Here is an 18,956-nt window from a genome sequence, read left to right on the forward strand (position 1 = left end):
GCCCCGATATAACAGTCTATAATACCTCATGAAGTGCTGCTGCCCTCCCTTGGAATGGGAAACGGGGAAGCTCCCAAGAGTACGACTTGACCAGAACATTTCCCAGAGACTTCTAAAGTACAAAAGTCCTAAACTAGGCTGAAATGTGAGGAGTCTGAGGCAGGAAGTGCCGGCAATAATTAAAGTCAGCGAGGAAGACAGGCCGAAAAGGAAAGCTTTCCAACACTGTTAGACTCAAAACTGGAGCGCCTGCTGTCAGACTCTGGACCGGCGTCATGCCTCTGCTCTTTGTTCGTGTTCCAGATTCTACAGTTGATATTTTATTTATCCGAACGAGGAATATAACATGCCGTTGACTCCGATAATCAAAGTCGTGACTCATCGACGCACTGCTTCATTCCGGAATCTGTTTTGATGCCGTCTTCTTCATCCTCCCGTCCCCATCTCAGAGAGGATCCACTTCTCCGCCGCGCCCAACTTTACTCCCAACTTTCCACTCGCTTCCCCTCCTCTCCTCTTCCCACCTTCCTATTTCATTTTCCTCTCATTTTCCCTCCAGCCTCGTCCTCCCTTCCTCATTACCCTCATTTTATTACTTCCATCTCCACTCCTCTCCTCACCTCCTCTCCGGTCCTGTAAAAATAGATTGTTTGGCTTGGGAGTCCTGAGTGTGACCCTAATAAGAATTCCACAAATTATGTTTCTACAGTTTCGTAGACTTTCATAGTCACCACTTAACAGACAACTTTCCTCAACCCCAAATTGATGATGATAATAATAATAATAATAATAATAATAATAATAATAATAATAATAATAATAATAATAATAATAAATATAGCCGAAGGCAGCAATATGCAGGGTCCAGGGTAGTCGCCCTTTGTAAAAGTTCAAAGTCCTGAAAGTTGCGAGGTGGGGCCCGCATGGATCAGGCTTGTTGTTCCAGCACATCCCACAGATGCTCGATCCGATTGGACCCCCCCTAACCCCCGCCCATCCACATGATGTAGAAAAGAATGTGTTTCATCAGACCAGGCCACCTTCTTCCATTGCTCCGTGTTCCAGTTCTGATGCTCACGTTGCCATTGTAGGTGCTGGTTGGTGGTGGGCAATGATATCTATCATAGCAGCATTAACTTTTTCACCAATTTGTGCTACAGTTGTTCTTCTGTAGGATCGGACCAGACGGGCTAGACTTCACTCCCCACGTGCATCAATGAGCCCATGAGCACCCATGACCCTGTCACCGGTTCACCGGTTGTCCTTTCTTGGACCACTTTTGGTAGCTACTAACCACTGCATACCGGGAATATCCCACAAGACCTGTTGTTTTGGAGATGCTCTGACCCAGTCGTCTGGCCATCCCAATTTGGTCCTTGTCAAAGTGGCTCAGATCCTTACGCTTGCCCATTTTTCCTGCTTCCAACACATCAACTTAAAAAACTGACTGTTCACTTGCTGCCTCATACATCCCACCCCTTGACAAATGCCATTGGAACGAGACAAGCAATGTTATTCACTTCACCTGCAGATACAACAAGGGTGTTTTAGTTAGTAAATATGCAGGAGAGTAAAAATATGTTTAAAGACATATTTTGGGAATATTTTAAACAAAATACAAGATCTTTATTAGTCACATGCATACAGGTAAGCAGTGAAATGCAAAGTGGCATCAAAACATCAAAGGTCCAATTGTTATTGATCCATAACCAGGGATCAGGTTGTTGTTATTTTTATGTAAAATAGCAATCATAGCTACAATAAGCAAAGTCCTATGATAATTCTGCTTGGTTCAATTGAGCTGGTGTCCTCGTTCACCTGAGAAGAGGTCCAGGTCATCGGTTTGTAAAACAGGAGGGCGATCGTTCACACCACATCCACTTCATGGCCAGGAACAGGTGTCAAAGGGCAGGGGGAGGGTCTTGTGAGGTTGCCAGCCCATCTGGTTGTCCAGTGATGGGTTCAAAACCTCCCGGGGTCTCCCCCCACCTTTGCCCTGTCAAGCCAGTGAAACATATGTTACAGGACAGCCAGTGTGCTCCAATTAGACTCCCACCAAGCCACCGCTCAAGCACAGCGAGGCAAGGGAGGGCAGTGGTACTCGGACATGTCCATGTGTTTGAATGGTGCAGTTGGAGGCAAGAAGGTCATGGAGGGATGAGGTGAAGATGTGGGGAGCCATGGTAATTACGGGTAAAGGAAGCAGGATACAAATTAAAGGAATAGTTTGGATCACAGTTGCCAGCTTTCGCTCATGTCTACGTAGGCAGGTTCCACTCCACGCTCCGTCCCTCCATCAGGAGTTCAGTGGAAATAATGGGGGACAAATCAGTGCATGTAATTGGGGACAAATTCACAATCGGCATTCAGTGCAGACACTCATGCCACATTTCAGAGACAAATCTAACATGATGCCACAGCAGTCTGGCATTGCAAATTTGGGGCGTTGTTTTAAAAAATGATGCCAAGTTTTTATTTCGAAATTCCCCTTTAGCGAGCATTGTTTTCATTGCTTTGCCGAATGTTGGACATTTTCATTGGTTACCTGTCAAATTTTCTGGCAATTTTTTCCCTGTGTATTTACTACATGTGTAAAAGTTTACTGTTGACAAAGATGAAAAGCTCAAGAAAGCATACAAGTATTGCACTTTACCTCACTTAAAATTACATGGATATTGTGATTTGGGGATGGTCCGTTTTGAGCAGCCACACCTGACCCGAATCTAGGTGATTGGGATCAGAGTGGCTGCATACCTGTTGCTAATTGGTTGGTCTAACGAGCAACAGGTTAAAACCCCCATCCCCACACACTCAGAAGAGGAGCCTGTGTCATGACACATTCCTATCTTCTCCTGGGCCAATTTCAACTGGCCCACTCTCTACAATAAACTGGTGTCTACAACCCCTGTCTTCTGTGTCTCTGTGCCAGAGGTCCCTGAAGTCAGAGGTCCACTTGGGTGCACTTGGGTGGCGCTTGGTTGGCGAAACTGCCACAGATATGTTGACAGGACCTGCTGAAAATGGATATTCTACTATTTTACCTCTCACATATCTAAACACAATGGTACACCGTGGTACAAATATGAGAAAAATCTAGGAAAACTCTCAAATGTTAGTTTTTCTTTCTTTTGGTTGTTGCAGTCCTCTAAAAGCAGAGACGTCCTCAAAAACTGCAAAAGCAGTCGTCCGCCGTTCAGTGTCACACCATTCGGCAGGTCACGGTTTTGAGTGTAACTGCAGCACAGCAATGAATATAGCGCAAGCTATACTTTGAAAACTTCCAAAAATCCAAACTATTCCTTCAAGACAGACATGACAGGAAGCTGACAAGAGGAATGGGGAGGACCTGGTCTACTCGACATCTCAGCCTACCCTGGACGTGATCATCTATTTTCCAACATAACAATGAATAATGGAACAACGTCGTTTGCATAACACCTTTGAAAACAAAGTCACAAAGGCAAAGAGCAACTCCATTATTGAACAAACTGGTCTCCCAGCCGTGCTATTGTCTCGCCATCCTCACAAGATTACCACTCCATGTAAGACACAGAATACTCAGCTCTTTTTTTATCTCCTCACGCTCGTTAGCCTGGGAGCTTAACACGCCTGCCAGCAATCGCCCCATTTCTAAATAAGGTATGAAATACATAAATTACTGCTTTGGAGGCTTTTCTAACAACACGATAATCTCTTGAGAAGGTGTAAACTTGTTAGGTCAGCTCAGTGTTTGGGAACTGAGTCTGGTTTCAGCAGCAGCAGCCTAATCGACTTTAGAAGGAGGGACCTTATCAAACACGTTTTTTTGGTGACTAATTGCCTTTTCTCGCGCTCTCCCTTCCCTCAAAATTCAGATCCATTGTTGCTCTCAGCAGGACCTTCAGTCCAGGACCTCCAAGGCCGTCTCCTAATGCGTGTAATTAGGGTGGAATTGAAAGTGGGCTTTAAGAGAACAGCAGAGAGTGGAACGTCGCACGCCTGTTGAGTGAACTAAACCTCCCCTGCTGGATGATTGATGGTTAGAATATCCACTGGAGAACATTAGAGGTGGCACATGGTGGGCACAATTAAGTGGAAATCTGGGATTCATGTTTTTGTTTTGACAGAATCAGAATCTGGTTATTCGGCCAAGTACAATTTCACATTCAAGGAATTTGATTGTTGTGTTGCTATGCAGGCAATTGGCATAAAAAAGTGTAACAGACTGAAAAAAGTAAAATAAAATAAAAAATAGATACAAAATATACAAAAATAGCAAAATATACAAAGAAACTGGCAATAGAAAAGCTGAATATACCAAAATGCAAACAGAATATACACAAAGCCATTCTATGCCCAGGATAAGTTCAGTTAAAATCTACCATACTGCCACTTAGTCTATGGGTATAAAACAAAAGTATAGACACTATGGACACTAGGGAATTAATACATATATACAGTATACTCTTATAAGGGGATGGATAACAATAAATGAATTATTACGATGTCTACAGTATTATTACTACTACTGTAATATTGTAGACACGCTTAGATAGACTGATGACAGTGACTCCAACTAAACCCTAATTAAGCCAGTGTGGTGTTCATAAAATACACAATGTTAGATTGTGCTCATGGAAATATGAGTGTAATCTGTAGAGAAGGGGATAGACACTGTGACATGTTGCCATGGGAACCACACCTGCTTCCAAACAGACGCCATTTTGGCCCGTTGAAAATGACCTGAAGTTGCTTTCTCTGTTTCTCTGTTCCTGAAATTATATTTTCTTGGCAAACCCTTTACTTAAGGATATTCCTGGGACATTGAAATATGGGCTGATATAACGATTAAATCTGTGCCGGCTTGTACTTCCAGGGATGGAAACAACCTGCTTCTCAGCGAATGTCGCGTTTCTCAAGTCAATTTGGGTGACTTGTATGAATCGTTTTGCGCTTTGAAAATGCTTTGAAAGCTCTCCAAAGCAGGAAGTGATGCTGCGTTCACGACACAAATTACTCGGAAATCTGTAATTTGTGTCGGAAGTAATGCTGCGTTCACGGGAACTCGGAAAACTGTAATTTGTGTTGATAGTCGCCCCCCCCCCCCCCCCCCCCCCCCGACGGCTATCAGCACACACTGGCGACTTCGGGTAGCTCTCTCTTTTTTCACCATATATGTGTTTGCATTACTGTACTTTGTTTGGCCATTTTGTTTGTTCTGTTTAGAAAGAGCTTTATAAAGTAGCGGTAACTCAGTCTTGAATCTGTCATCAGAATGAGCATCGTCGGCTCAGATAAACAGAATTACTGAGAAGTTTATATTAAATAAGAAATGAGCCCTTTCGCGAGCGCTGCTCCCACTGCATTCCATAGGTAGCAGAGTTCTTTAAGTTCATCCTCAGTGCTGTGGGCAGTACATCTGCAGCACGATGGACACAAAAAGCGCCTTAAAGCACACTGGGTTCACCGCACACCATTTCCCCAGAGATTTAAAGAATCCACGCTCAAAGTGTTTTTTTTGTTCTGTCTCATACGCAAGTTCAACTTAAATAATGCATCGAATCGCCCGCTCTTTGGAGATTTAATTTACTGTATACTGAACCTTTCTTTTGATGTTTACTCAAAATATAACTGACATACAACTAATAAATCCATTAGATCCCAGGATCTGTTAAAACACTTGTGCTGATCATGAGGGGGCCACACATGCAAGTTTCATTTCATTTCATTTCATTTTATTTCGTCATTTAGCAGACGCTTTTATCCAAAGCGACTTACAATTATTCAAACACCGACGGACGCAGCCATCAGGAGCAATGAGGGGTTAAGTGTCTTGCTCAAGGACACTACAGCATGCTAGCAGGAGCCTGGGATCGAACCAGCAACCTTTAGATTACTAGACGACCAGCTCTACCTCCTGAGCTACCGTCCCCCTACAGCTACCGTCCCCTACAACACCTACCGTCCCCCTACAACACCTATCCCTACACTTAAGGAGAGCATTATAAATGCATAGTCTTCCATATAGCATGAAACTGCTTGGTTCATGCAACCGCCGGCATATCTTACTGTAGCAGATAATGCCTTAAAATCAATATTGCCAGATTTTAGAAAAGGGTAAATCCCTCACTAAGCACCTCTTGCACCATGCGATGATTACAGTTGGCTTGATGATGAACAAATAGTGCCTGGCTCACTGCCTGTTGCAGCTGGGACTATATTACTCTCTGGCTTTCTCCCCCTCCATCTACTCTCTCTCTCTCTCTCTCTCTCTCTCTCTCTCTCTCTCTCTCTCTCTCTCTCTCTATCTACCGTGTTGTGTTCCCATATGGTTTGAGCCAAACCTGAGTCCGGGCTGTAATTTTGGTGAAAGTCACCCAGTGTCCTCAGCGGTGCAGTCCATGCTGATGGACATTACATAAGATGACATGGTACCTGCTTTTCTGCGGATGTCTCTCCGTCCCTCCTTTCATCCGCTGTAGCACTCTGCACCATGTGCTCCTGTAGATTACAGCTGGCACTTGCATTTGGAGCTCCCCAGGTGACCGCTGTATCTATGAGAGCGTGTCCTCCATTGTTCTTTGTCTTTGATGAGCTCAACACTGAGGTGTTCCCAAGCCAAGGCCAACCTCAGGCTAACAACATGCAGACTGGAGCCCAAACCACCAGGGGAAATGTGCTAAAGCTCCACATTTTAGTTCATCTAAATCTCCAACACTGCAGGTTTTGCCTTGCTTCTCAGAGCCAGTCGGATTTTTCAGGCTTTCCTTTCTTTCTTTTAGATGAGTGCTGAGGAAAAGGGCTGCAGACCCTGTAGGTGTTTCAACAGTCAGGTTTGGAATGGCGGCCCAGGGGCTCAGGCAACATTACCATAGCTATCTACTACGCAGAATGTCTAACAACATATAAAGCCTGTCTGCAATGTCTCTGTATTCTTAACCATATGTAGATGAGTTGGAAAAGTCTTGCAAACAGACTTTAAAGTGCGTCAATGTGTGTTTTATCAACATAGAGGTAGTGGTGATAATTCCTTTTCCTGTCACGCTACCACTTCTACTGGATTTATATCTGTAATTTGTAAACAAATCTCTTTAAGATGTCTGCTGTTAAGAACAGTGTATTAAATTATCCACGTAAAGAACGTTTGAACAGACATCTTCATTTTGTCTCATTGTGGTAATTTATTTCCACTGTCTCCCTTTCCCCTCCGTCTCAGACTCTCATGGGATGGATCTGTTTGCAGTCGCGGTCCATGAGTTCGGTCATGCCATTGGTCTGGTTCATACCTCTGCTATGGAGTCCATCATGAGGCCGTACTACCAGGGTCCCGTAGGAGACCCCCTGAAATACGACCTACCCTACGAAGACAAGGTCCGAGTCTGGCAGCTTTACGGTACGGAGAACCCTCGCTGTGTGTGTGCGTGTGCGTGTGTGTGTGTGTGTGTGTGTGTGTGTGTGTGTGTGTGTGTGTGTGTGTGTGTGTGTGTGTGTGCGTGTGTGTGTGCGTGTGGGTGTGGGTGTGCGTGTGCGTATGTGCGTATGTGTGTATGTGCGTGTGCGTATGTGCGTGTGCGTGGCGTGCCACCACCACATTTTTCCAGTCATCCCTTTCCGCCTCTACTCCATCTCCTCCTCCTGCTCACCCCATCTTCACACTTGGCTCTTATCTTCTTTTCCCAAATCCTCCACTGGCACACTCCCTGGGTTTCTCTAAACTATTTATTTCCACATGTCCCTCGAATGTACACACACACCCCCCAACCCCCACCCCCCCAGAAAGCCAACAGAGTGGGTGTAGCTGCACTCACCCTCCGTCACCCTGCTCCACATGCCCTGCAAACAACTGCCCTAATGACTTGTTCCCTGCTCGGAAGTGGAGCTCCATCCCTCTCCCTGGTGACAGAGGAAGCAGGAACCTCCCAGTGCAGGGAGCTGAATTGATGCTTTCCATAGGAGATGGTTATTGATTTAATTACCATGCTGGTAGGAGTCAGATTAGAGCGGCGCTCTAATTGCCCTTCCTTATGGCATATGACCCGCTTATCACACTACGGCTCAGCGTGAGAGGAAGAGAGCGGCACTGTTCGGAGGAGCGGGGCGGGGGACAAAGAGAGTAATCGGAGAAACTAAGCGAGAGATTATGTCGAGCTTTGCAGAAGGAGAGCGTAAGAGAAGTTGCAGGGAAAGGTCCTTGAAGGTTTTTACATCGAATCAAGCAAAGTGAAGCAAAATTGAGTTCAGTTGTTTTGAATCCCATTAAGGGATCAAGAAAAGCAACGAATCCACCAAGAGCCAGCAAACATAATTCAATATATGATGTAAACATAATGAAGCACTAAAAATAGTCAACCTGATCTCCTTATTCCTTCCAGGAGTGAGGGACTCTGTGTCCCACACCAATCGACCAGGAAACCCCTCCCAGACGGCTGAACCTCCTGTTCTGCTGGACCTTCCTGAAAACAGATCAACCGTCCTGTGAGTAGAAAAGTTAAACACATCCACTGTTTGTCAGTGGAACATCTCAACACATCTACTGTCCAAAACAGATTAACCATCCTATGATATAAAGCCTTTAACAAATCCACTGTCTTGTCAGTGGAATAATGTCAAAGAGGCAATCTGCATTATTACCAGACACAAAAAGCTTCCGCGTCATCACAATTAAACAACATAAAGCAATTAAATGACATAAAAACATAAAGGCAGATGCTCTCTTCCCCCATCATTGTCTGGTGACATTTTATGAGCAACTTACGATCAACATTAAGATGTGACACCAAATGAGCTGATTTCCAACTTGGCGTAGATGAAAATTGAGCTGCAAGGGCGAGAGGAGAGGCTGTAACATAAAAGCAGGGCTTGCTATCTTTTCCCCTGTCATAAATCATATCGATTTTTTAGAACAAATTACCTAATTACCTAGTTCTACCTAAATGTAGAACAGTATAGAGACATGCTGGTCTATGTCGATGAACAGTGAGATAGAATCTTCCTAACAAGCTCCCTTTGGTGAAGTGGTTTGTTGTTATTCTTTCTTTTCTAAAATACGTTTTGAAAGACGTGCCGTGCATTCGAAAGTTGTTGTTATTTGTTGTTTGTCGCTGTGAACTGAAATATGACTCTTCTCCAATGAAAGATAAATCCTCAGAATCAGAATCAGAATCAGAAATACTTTAATTATCCCAGGGGAAAATTTCTCAAATCCTGGTTAGAGAGGAAAATCCTATCCTGGTTAGAATATTACCGTTTCTTTGCCAATGTGATCAAGTCGGCAAATTCAGATCGAAAGTGTTGCTCATCGCCTCCCAGTGGTTGGAATCAGCACAAGGCGTGCAGGGAGGATGGTGGCGGTGGTGTAGGTGCCCGATGTGCTCGGCCTGCCAGATGTGCTCGGGGTCCTGCGTTGACAGACCGCCCTCATGCGAGGCTACAGGGTTTTATGAATTAAATAACTCCAAATAATTGTATAATTTTAAATAATATGTTTATTAAATCAGTATGATCAGAGAAGGAACTTTCTCCACCTGTTCTGTCGCTCTCGCCCTGGGCCCTCTCGCTCCCTCTCTGGCTCCTCACTCCGGTGCAGCGGGTGGGCAAGCAAAGCCCTTGTGTCTGGATGTCCCCACAGCTGAAGCACCTCATAATTCTCGGTCTGACACGTCTCGCACCCCCACTCTCCAAGAAAAACAATACACTCCCCCAAGAAAAACAATACAATTTGAAAATATAAAGACCTGTCTCCATAGAGAATGGACGTGTTTCAGTTTCCCGAGCGAGCGCCACAGTTCGGATCGGACTCGTCATTTTTCTGGAAATAAATTTTCTTCCCAGAAACAAACAATTTTTGATATACTTAAAATAATAACGAAATTAATATTGGTAAAAACTCACAATTTGTGCCTTACCAGTATTCCGATTCAGCTCCACCCCTACTTCAAGTGTTTGTCCCGATGATGTTACCGCTTCCATTCACAACACAACCATGACACAGCCGTACCGGCTTTTCCCCAGAAATGAAACCAGGCGGGAAATTGTCGGTACAGATTTCCCAGAATATTGATCCCTGCTCCCATTCACACATGACTCTATGCAGGAAATGTTATGGAACATTTCAGGGATAGACTGCATGTGTGAAAAGGGGCTTAAGCTTCTCCCAAAATCTTGGGCCTCCAGGTTTTACCTTGCTTCCTCCATTAGCCACAGCAATATTTGATGCACGGGGAGTCGCAGGGGGAGGGGCGAGCTTGATTTTTTTGTGAACTGTTGGTGTTGACACAACTTTCCAAGGGGCAACTTTAAAATACAAAAAAGCAAACGGAATCAACTCACAGGATTCGGCAAGAAGTAATTTCCCTAATTCAAAAAAACCTAAAATATATTTCAATGAGTATTTAACTGTATGGAGAAGCCTCTTTTGAGCTCAAAAGACAGTAATAATCTGCAATAATTAGATGGAATAAGTTTAATTTCTATTCATTTTTTGGCAACTCCCAGCTTATTACAACAAGTAAAGTGACCCCATATACGATATATAGACACATGATATATGACCCCACTGTCATATATAATACATTGTGAACTGTAAAATACTCAATTAAATTCCCTACAGCAGTGTGATTTGCAATTCTGATTTTGAAAACAAACAAGGATCTCCACTATATATGATTTAGGAGCCACACTGAGATATTTACAGTCATTAGACAATTTAAAAGCATTTTTAGCACCCATATACACACACACACACACACACACACACACACACACACACACACACACACACAGTCATTAGGCAACCATGTTATTTACTGTTCTCCTCTTGACTTACCTGCTCATTTCTCATCCATCTCCATGTGGGTATGAGTGGGAAAAGGTGGACAGTGGCACAGTGTTAATGGAGCTCTGAATGGAGATCTGTGTCGCCCCAACCCTCCCACTCCCACAGAGGCGGCCCTGTGGTGTCCACTGCTCTCATCATTGACAGGCGGACCACGTCAGTGATTTAAATGACTTGTCAGGCCCAAGGAGAAAGGCCACGGATCACTTCACAGCCTTTGGATGATAGCATGTCCAGTCATGTTTGACCAAGTTTTTAAAAGACGGACATGAAGTCACAGTGGATGAAAAGCAACATTTCAGACAACATTTGGGTATTGTAAGTCAAGCATTTCACTAAGAGCCAAAAATTAAGATAAGGTATTGATTAAGTCGCAGTAGTTAGTTCTTGGTATTCACTTTCTGTAGTTCTAGCATGAAAGCACAGGATCGTTTGACTTTGGTCATTGTTCTGCAAAGCTGGAAGGTGGAAGTGAATTTATGTAAACTTACATTTGTTGTATTTGAGAACATAATTAAGAGAGACTAGGGAGACGGTGATGATTAAATAAAACCTTGTCAGGAAAATAATAAATAATACCGTCAGAAAAATGGCAGCTTGGAACACCTATTTATATGAACTGTTATTTAATTGATGGTTATTTTTTTACTCTTCCCTTCTTTTACCCTTTTGCCACCTCGCTCGCTCCTCTCTTGTAAAATCCCTCTCTCTCTTCATCCAACTTTTGCTTTTTTCCCCTGTCATCCATCTCTCAGGTTGGCCCGAGACGCCCCGGACAGATGCACCAGTCACTTTGATGCCGTGGCCCAGATCCGAGGAGAGGCCTTCTTTTTCAAAGGTACAGAAGCCCACAGGGAGAAAGTGAGTAAGAGGAATAACGACAGAGAGATAAGTACGGAGACAGACGCTGGGAGAGAGGGAGACAGCTAAAGCTAAAGGCGTCGTGGGTTTTGAAAGAGGTCAGTCTGGGTGGTTTCTTAATACCAACATCCACCTCCAGTACAGACAAACCGCCGCTAACTATGGACGCGATGCGTGGCATATAAACAACACTGTGAAGAATGTTGAGAAATAAAAATAAGCAGCGGGGCGTAGGAGAAAAGCACCCACTTTGCTCAAGCACGAACGAGAGAGCTGTCAATCAAGGCTACTGCGCCCTCAAATACACCACCCTCTTTATGGAACAATTATCACACCCCAGGCACCACTAGAAGGAGAAAATGTAGATATTGAGAACATTAAGTGTTGTGGGAAAAGACTATTGGCACTAGATTTCTAGCGAGAAGTTTCTTCTTTTTCCATAGACTTCCGTCAACTCTGAGGTTTTCTGCAGCAGCATTTAGAGGCCATTAGCTGAACTGCAGTGTGAAGCACTTCCGCATTGGTTTTCCACTCCCGGCCGCAAATGGTTGTCGCTTGGTTACCCACGTCCACCTCCACTCCAGACAAAATGCTTGAGAGTACTCCCTCGTACCCCGACCGGATGGGTCAAAACCCACACTGGGGGTGTTTGCGTGTGAAAGCTTTGGGTATACTGTATGTCCTTCTTGCATCTGTTAGTCCCACAATTACTGTATGTGGGATGTGAAAGGTAGTACCAGGAGAATGTCTTGCACATCTTGCATCCAAGAGGCAACATATCTTTCTGAACAGACAATCCACATCACTCAGTTAAGTGGAACAGCAAGAATTCATATTTGAATATATTCTGTGGCGTTGCTGTGATCCTCCCTGTTTGCCACAACAGCGTTCAGCACCACGGACAGTTCCACTTTCGTCAACAAGGACTGTTGGCTTCTTGAGCTCAGTGCTAACCACTTGTAGTAAAAAAATGCACATTTTAAGCAAATTAGAGCTTATTAAGCTTATTTTAAACAAAGACAATAACCTCTCACATTCCTAGTTATAATAAAAAAAACCTAAAGAACATTAACGCATCGGCGACCACGATAAAGTCATGTTGATGTCTGCATTGAAGACGTCTAAAGAGTCCTCTGGTTGAGGACGATTATTTTACCAAAATTGTATTTTTCACGGTACTGATGAAGCAAATCAGTGCAGAAGTATATAAACTAAGTCGACTAAATTAAAAAAAACAGGATTGAAAAATGCAACATTCAAGCGAATATGATTTTGAAAAATAGTAATTTGTAAATTATCCCAACTTGTTCCATCAATCCACCGATATGGAGGTAAACTTCCACTCCTCTGCTTCCTAATTACACATCTGTTACACAACCGTTTTATGCAAATGGATCATTCAAAATCACCCGTACTTCAGCGAGCTCATAGTAAACCCGTCACACATTATGATGAATCTCACCGGAGGAAGAAAGTTGTCTTCAATTACATAAAACCCCCCCCCCCCAAGAAAACGGTTTGATTCGCAGACAAAATGATTCATCCCGAGCCGCAGCTGAATGAAACCGATTCCCGTATCAATAGGAAGTAGGGGAATGGCTCTGAATAAAAACCACAGGGGGGTAAGTTGTGTGTCTTCCTGGGCCGCTCCCAAGCCTGAGCGCTTAATGGCGGATGATTTGGCATGATTTACATTTCCACAGCAGTCATTATTCACCTGCAGAAAGACACTCATGGGCGTATTCATCACTCCATTCTTCTGAGTTTTGCTTTTCAACAGCAGCAGCGTTGAATAGCAGATTGATGAACCACCACTCCCCTCTCTGTATTGGTTTCCATGCGCAACAGCCCAATAGGCTCCTGCCACTTTCCTCTGAGTTATTTTTTGATTTTAACAACACCGATTTTTTGTTTCACATGTGATGTTTGAGAATTGAATTAACATTTTGGCTCAGTGCTCAATTTCTTGTTCTTATTTTATTACAATTTGTGGGGGGGTTTTTATGCACATAAATCCTTTTTATGCGCGTCATCGAGCTCGGCGATGCCTCGGCATTGATGGATCAGTGCGCTTCTTCTTGTGGTCCGTCCCAGGGAAGTACTTCTGGAGGCTGACCAGAGGGAAGCACCTGGTGTCTCTGCGTCCCGCTCAGATCCATCGCTTCTGGAGAGGACTGCCGGCCAACATGGACGGCGTGGACGCCGTCTACGAGAGACCCGGGGACCACAAGATCATCTTCTTCAAAGGTACGCCGGAGTGGATCTGGTCGTGGGATGAGTCCGACTTTTCCTGACGTTTCAAAAGATCTCCTTCAATGATCCTCTCTTTGATCACCCCCGAATTTGAACAGTGGTTTCACAGCGGGGCGTTGAGGAAACGCGTCCACCTTGGTCACGCAAATAAGAGACCTGTCAATCAAGGCGCATCCACCCTCGAGTATACCTCGCTTTCATCTCTTTCTCGAGTATTCTTTCACTTTTCCTCGCTTTCACGTCCTCTTTACAGAGAAATAATCACAATTTATCATTTATAATTGACTCCCGCGAGAGATTTCTCCTTTTTCCATTGACTTCCATTCGCTCTCAGGTTTTCTAGAGCAGCATGTAGTGGCCATTAGCTTAACTGCAGTGTCAATCACCTCAAAACCCCTGGGCGTAGTGGTTGCCGCTTGGCAAGAGAGGCCAATGAAATGGAGGAGTAATGGAGTTTGACTACAAACCTGTAAACTACAGTTTTTTTATCAAACAGTAAAGGATTAACATCTGGTTTTCAATGTAATGGTGAATACATTTCAAGTCAGGTATCCATCCTCTCCTTGACCGACCACCCCTGTCGCTTCCCTCTCCTGTGGACGCAGGGCTGAAGTACTGGGTGTTCAAAGACAACAACGTGGAGGAGGGCTACCCCCGTCCCCTCAGCGACTTCGGCCTCCCCATGGAGGGCGTGGACGCGGCCTTCGTCTGGCCGCACAACGACAAGACCTACTTCTTCAAGGACAGCCGCTACTGGCGCTACGACGACCACCTGAGGCGCATGGACCTGGGGTATCCCAAGGACGTGACGCTGTGGAAGGGGCTGCCGCCGCACCTGGACGACGCCATGAGGTGGTCTGACGGTGAGGAACCCCCACTACATACATTCGCACTCCGTCTCCTCTTTGTGCCCGTTGAAGAGGCGGGGTTTGCGTGACTCAAGGTCTTTTCGTGAGACGCCCCAGTGTGATTTTTTTCCAACGCGCCACCCAAATGTCTTTGAGTTTGCACTGATCCCAGCAGGGCATTTAAACCTCAGCCCAGAGCAGAAGAGCAAAAAAACAACAATCGACAAACGACAGCAGCGGCAGCAGCGGCAATCTCATTTTGAGTGGAGTGAACAGACGGGAACACTGGGTACATTCCATTCCTAAAAATAAAAATAAAAATAAATAAACCCTGGAGTTCGAGGACAGTGTTGACCTTTTTTCTTCCGTGGTGCACTTTTTACATAAATAGTCCCGCAGCGACGCCACTGTCCTGTCCTGTGCATATTATTATGGTCTGCTGATAGCGACGCAAGATCCGCGAACGATTCGTTTGTCGCGAGCAAATGCAACGACTCGTTTCTACTGAGTGACTCGTCGAGAACCGAATCTCTTAAAAACAGTTGAACCTTTTCGGCACGGAATCGTCCTCATATTCAGAGCGGAACTGTCTGGAACTGATGCGTTAGTGCAGCCTTGCAGTTCTGATCTTGCAACACAAAAAGCCCATTTGCATTCTATATTTTTTTTCAGTGCAATTTGAGAAATGTTCAGGGCACCCCTGGCCAGCGGTGCGTTGAAAAACACCGTTCTAGGCTCATACCAGAGCGGAAGACGTACCGCCGTCGGTTCGACACCTATTTCAGGGTGTCCGTTTTGGCGAGGTTGAGGGGCGGCTGTAATTGATTTCCCCCTCGTATTAAGAAACGTCCGGACACTGCTGAGACCAAAACGCTGAGTTGGTCGGAAAATACAATTTTGTTATTGGTCGGTGCAATTTTTTCACGGGAAAATCTCGGAGCTTTACTTTGACCAAGGATCAGGCATTTTAAAAGTACATTTTCAGCGGAAATTTGTAATGAGAACGCTGTGGATCAGTACTATTCCCCCTGTTTTTCAGGACGGAGATTTTACTCATTTTACACACGCTCCAGTCCAGAGTGCAGTAGAATCAAGCTAATTAGAGCACACACACACACAAACACACACACACTTCACACTGACACACACACACACACACACACACATACACACACACACACACACATACACACTGACACACACACAGAAAGCTAAACCTACATGTGCAGTTTGGTGCTTTTAGTGGTGAACAGCACAGTGGTGTAGTGCCGTGGTATCATTTCATTGTGAAAAGCGTGACATGGTAGAATAAGGGTTTGAAAAGCTGTCCCACAGTCTTCTCCTGGCCGGGTGTTTCCCGCTCCGAGCGCTCTGGATGTGTGTGAGAGAACAGGCCAGACGCTAAACATTCAACACACAACAGGCGTGAAGACACAGGAGGGAAACACATACACACACATCGGTGCACAGCCAGACCTCAGGGCCTGGGAGCTGAGCCACGTCAAAGCCTCTCCATCCTCACTTTGGGCATCATCCACTGGTTTGGGATGGAGAGGGCGGGTGGAGACGGAGGATGAAAGGAGAGGATGGAGAGGGAGGGCATAGAGGGAGGGTGGAGATGGAGAGAGGGGGAGATGGAGGATGGAGAGAGGAGTGGGATGGAGGACGGAGAGAGGGTGGAGAGGGAGGACATAGAGGGAGGGTGGAGATTGAGGATGGAGAGGGAGGACATAGAGGGGAGAGAGGGAGATGGAGGTTGGAGAGAGGATGAAGAGGCCGCGGCGGATCTATGTGATTTTCTGTCTGTCTGTCTGTCTGTCTGTCTGCCTATCTGCATACGCATTCATTCTGTATTTACTGTATCCCTCTATCACGTTTCTCAATTAGCTGCTGTAATGTCCAAATAAATCAATAAAGTCTGATCTTCTCTGACCTGATCTGATCTGGTCTGGTCTGGTCTGGTCTTACTGACACGCCCCCTCGATGCCCTCTCTCCTCGTCCAGGCTCCTCCTACTTCTTCAAGGGGAAGGAGTACTGGCGCGTGCTGGCCAGCGACATGGAGGTGGAGGTGGGATTCCCCCGGCTCATCGCCAAGGACTGGCTGCTCTGCACCGAGATGCAGTCGGACGCTCCCAACACAGAAACCAAAAACACAGAGGGCAGGGTCAAAGGTCAGCACCGCCCGGACCACGCCGAGAACGGCTACGAGGTGTGCTCCTGCACGTCCGACACGGCCTCGCCGCTCGGGGCCGCCGCCTCCCGGTCCCCCCTCTGGCTGCTCCTCCCGCTCTGGAGCCTCCTGCTGGCCCTCAGCTCCACACTGTTATGATGCCAAAGCAGAGGTTGGAGGTCTGCGACTGGGACACGTCAGGACGCCAAACAGGTCCGAGCAGGAAGAAGAAGAAGAACAGACACTACGTGTTCGGTGGAGGGCCAGCGGACATCTGCGTTAAACCAACAACAAAGGAGATTTTGTTCTCAGTTCCTGTAATTTGCTTATTTTGATGTTATTTATTTCCATATTCCACATGATGGACGTCCTCATTCAAAGCAGCCTTGCAGTGCGTGCACACATTTATTAAGGATCACGTGAAACAATATCCATATTATCCGCTGTTGCCCAGATGCCTCTGGTTTTCGCATCTTCATTTACGTTTGAATGGGTTTGGATACTCTTTTTATTATTCTCTGATTAGGGGGGCGGACGGGACTCGCGGTGCGTTGCTGGGAATGGGAAATGGCGACGGCGACGGTTCTCTGTACGCCGGCCAAGTTTGTGCCTGCGATCCCCGGCGGTGTGGCCTGAAGCCGGCTTCACACCGAATCCGAAAGCGCATCCGACAGCCCCCGCCAACTTGCTTTCGCATCCCATGACACGTCAGAGAGAAAATTGGAGAGCTTGTTCTCTCCGATACGCCGGCGAGTAGTTTGCTCAGCTGGACGTTTAAGCCTTTTGTCCATGAATGAGAGTTTTTACCTTCCCTTTGCATAGTGTTTGCAAAGTGTGAAATAAAAAATACACACATTTCTGTCATATAAACAGAGATTTATCGATAGTGGATTTGGTGACACCCAGCGTTAAACGGTAAAAACGTCATTATTTCATATACATAACGTATGTGCTTAGTTTTAAGCCCAGTTCCGGTTTCCTGTCCTGTCCATATTTGGACATAATGGGCTTCCGGTTTGTCGGTTGTCGTCGGTCGGAGGTGGGAAGGCGGCTTTAACTGGCGGAACGCCGGCGGATCGGACGTCTCCCTGGGATGTAGGCAAAGTCGGGGAGCGGGTCGGAAGCGCGACTGTCGAAGAGGTAGAACAGGATGGAGGTGAAGAGCCTCCCCCCCTCCAGCTGCTCTACCGCTCCGCATCCGGGGGTGGACGTAGCGGGTCGGCTCATATAGGAACGGGGGGGGGGGGGGAGACATGCAGGGCGTGGTTCCTGTAGCCATTTTATTTTACTTTTTTAAAGTGCTTTAAGTGGAATCTGGGATGTATGGATGGCGTAATAAGGTCTCAGTTGGACGCATCTCTTCACTCGACGGACTTTCCTCCTCCTCATCTTCTGGACTGTTGAGCTGGAACGACGCGAAAACCATGGCGACGAGGACGCGAGGATCGATGGATTAATGGATCGATGGATTAATGGATCAGTGGATGATTCTCCAAATGCCTTTTGTCTTTGGACCGCACCTTCAGGGAAGTTCTGCTCTGGACAGTCATGCCGGCAGCAGGGTTTTAACTCTTGATTTTGTCGTATTTTTATAATAATGAAAGGGAATGGATGAACTGCGACGGGCGTCCGGCCACGGAGGACCTGGGGAAATGGGAGTTCCGCTCTTTGTTTTTCCACGCGGATGCTTCCTCCTCCTCCTCCTCCTCCTCCTCCTCACGCCTCCTGAGTTCCTCCTCATCCTCCTCCTACCGGATGGAAAAAGAAGGATGCAAAAAAAATAAAAATGAAAAAGTCTGAAAGAAAAAAACGTTGTGGGATTTTACCGTCAAGATATATTTACATACGATATAAACATAGACGCCGATATATTTGAATTGAGACGTTATGTGACTGTTGCAAAAAGCAAAAAAAAAAACCCCAAAAAAAAAAACCTGTACATTTCAAACTGTTGTTTTCTAATGTGGAATATTTTTGTAGAAAAATAAAGAAAGAGACTCTTGACTCTGA

The 18,956-nt window shown here is 45.6% G+C and overlaps 1 protein-coding gene across 1 annotated transcript in view; it reads left to right on the top strand.

Annotated features, from left to right (window-relative positions):
* LOC307242783 (matrix metalloproteinase-17-like) overlaps positions 1-18,956 on the top strand; it is a 70,476-nt gene extending 51,520 nt beyond the window's left edge. Inside the window, exons 5-10 of the mRNA XM_080017361.1 lie at positions 7,196-7,372; positions 8,352-8,454; positions 11,569-11,651; positions 13,769-13,921; positions 14,533-14,790; positions 16,780-18,956. Of these exons, the coding sequence (XP_079873487.1) occupies positions 7,196-7,372; positions 8,352-8,454; positions 11,569-11,651; positions 13,769-13,921; positions 14,533-14,790; positions 16,780-17,105 (1,100 nt within the window). The 3' untranslated portion in view covers positions 17,106-18,956. The remainder of the gene's footprint in view (positions 1-7,195; positions 7,373-8,351; positions 8,455-11,568; positions 11,652-13,768; positions 13,922-14,532; positions 14,791-16,779) is intronic.

This window comes from Zeus faber (genome assembly GCF_960531495.2).
Source record: "Zeus faber genome assembly, chromosome: 17".
Taxonomy (NCBI): Eukaryota; Metazoa; Chordata; class Actinopteri; order Zeiformes; family Zeidae; genus Zeus; species Zeus faber.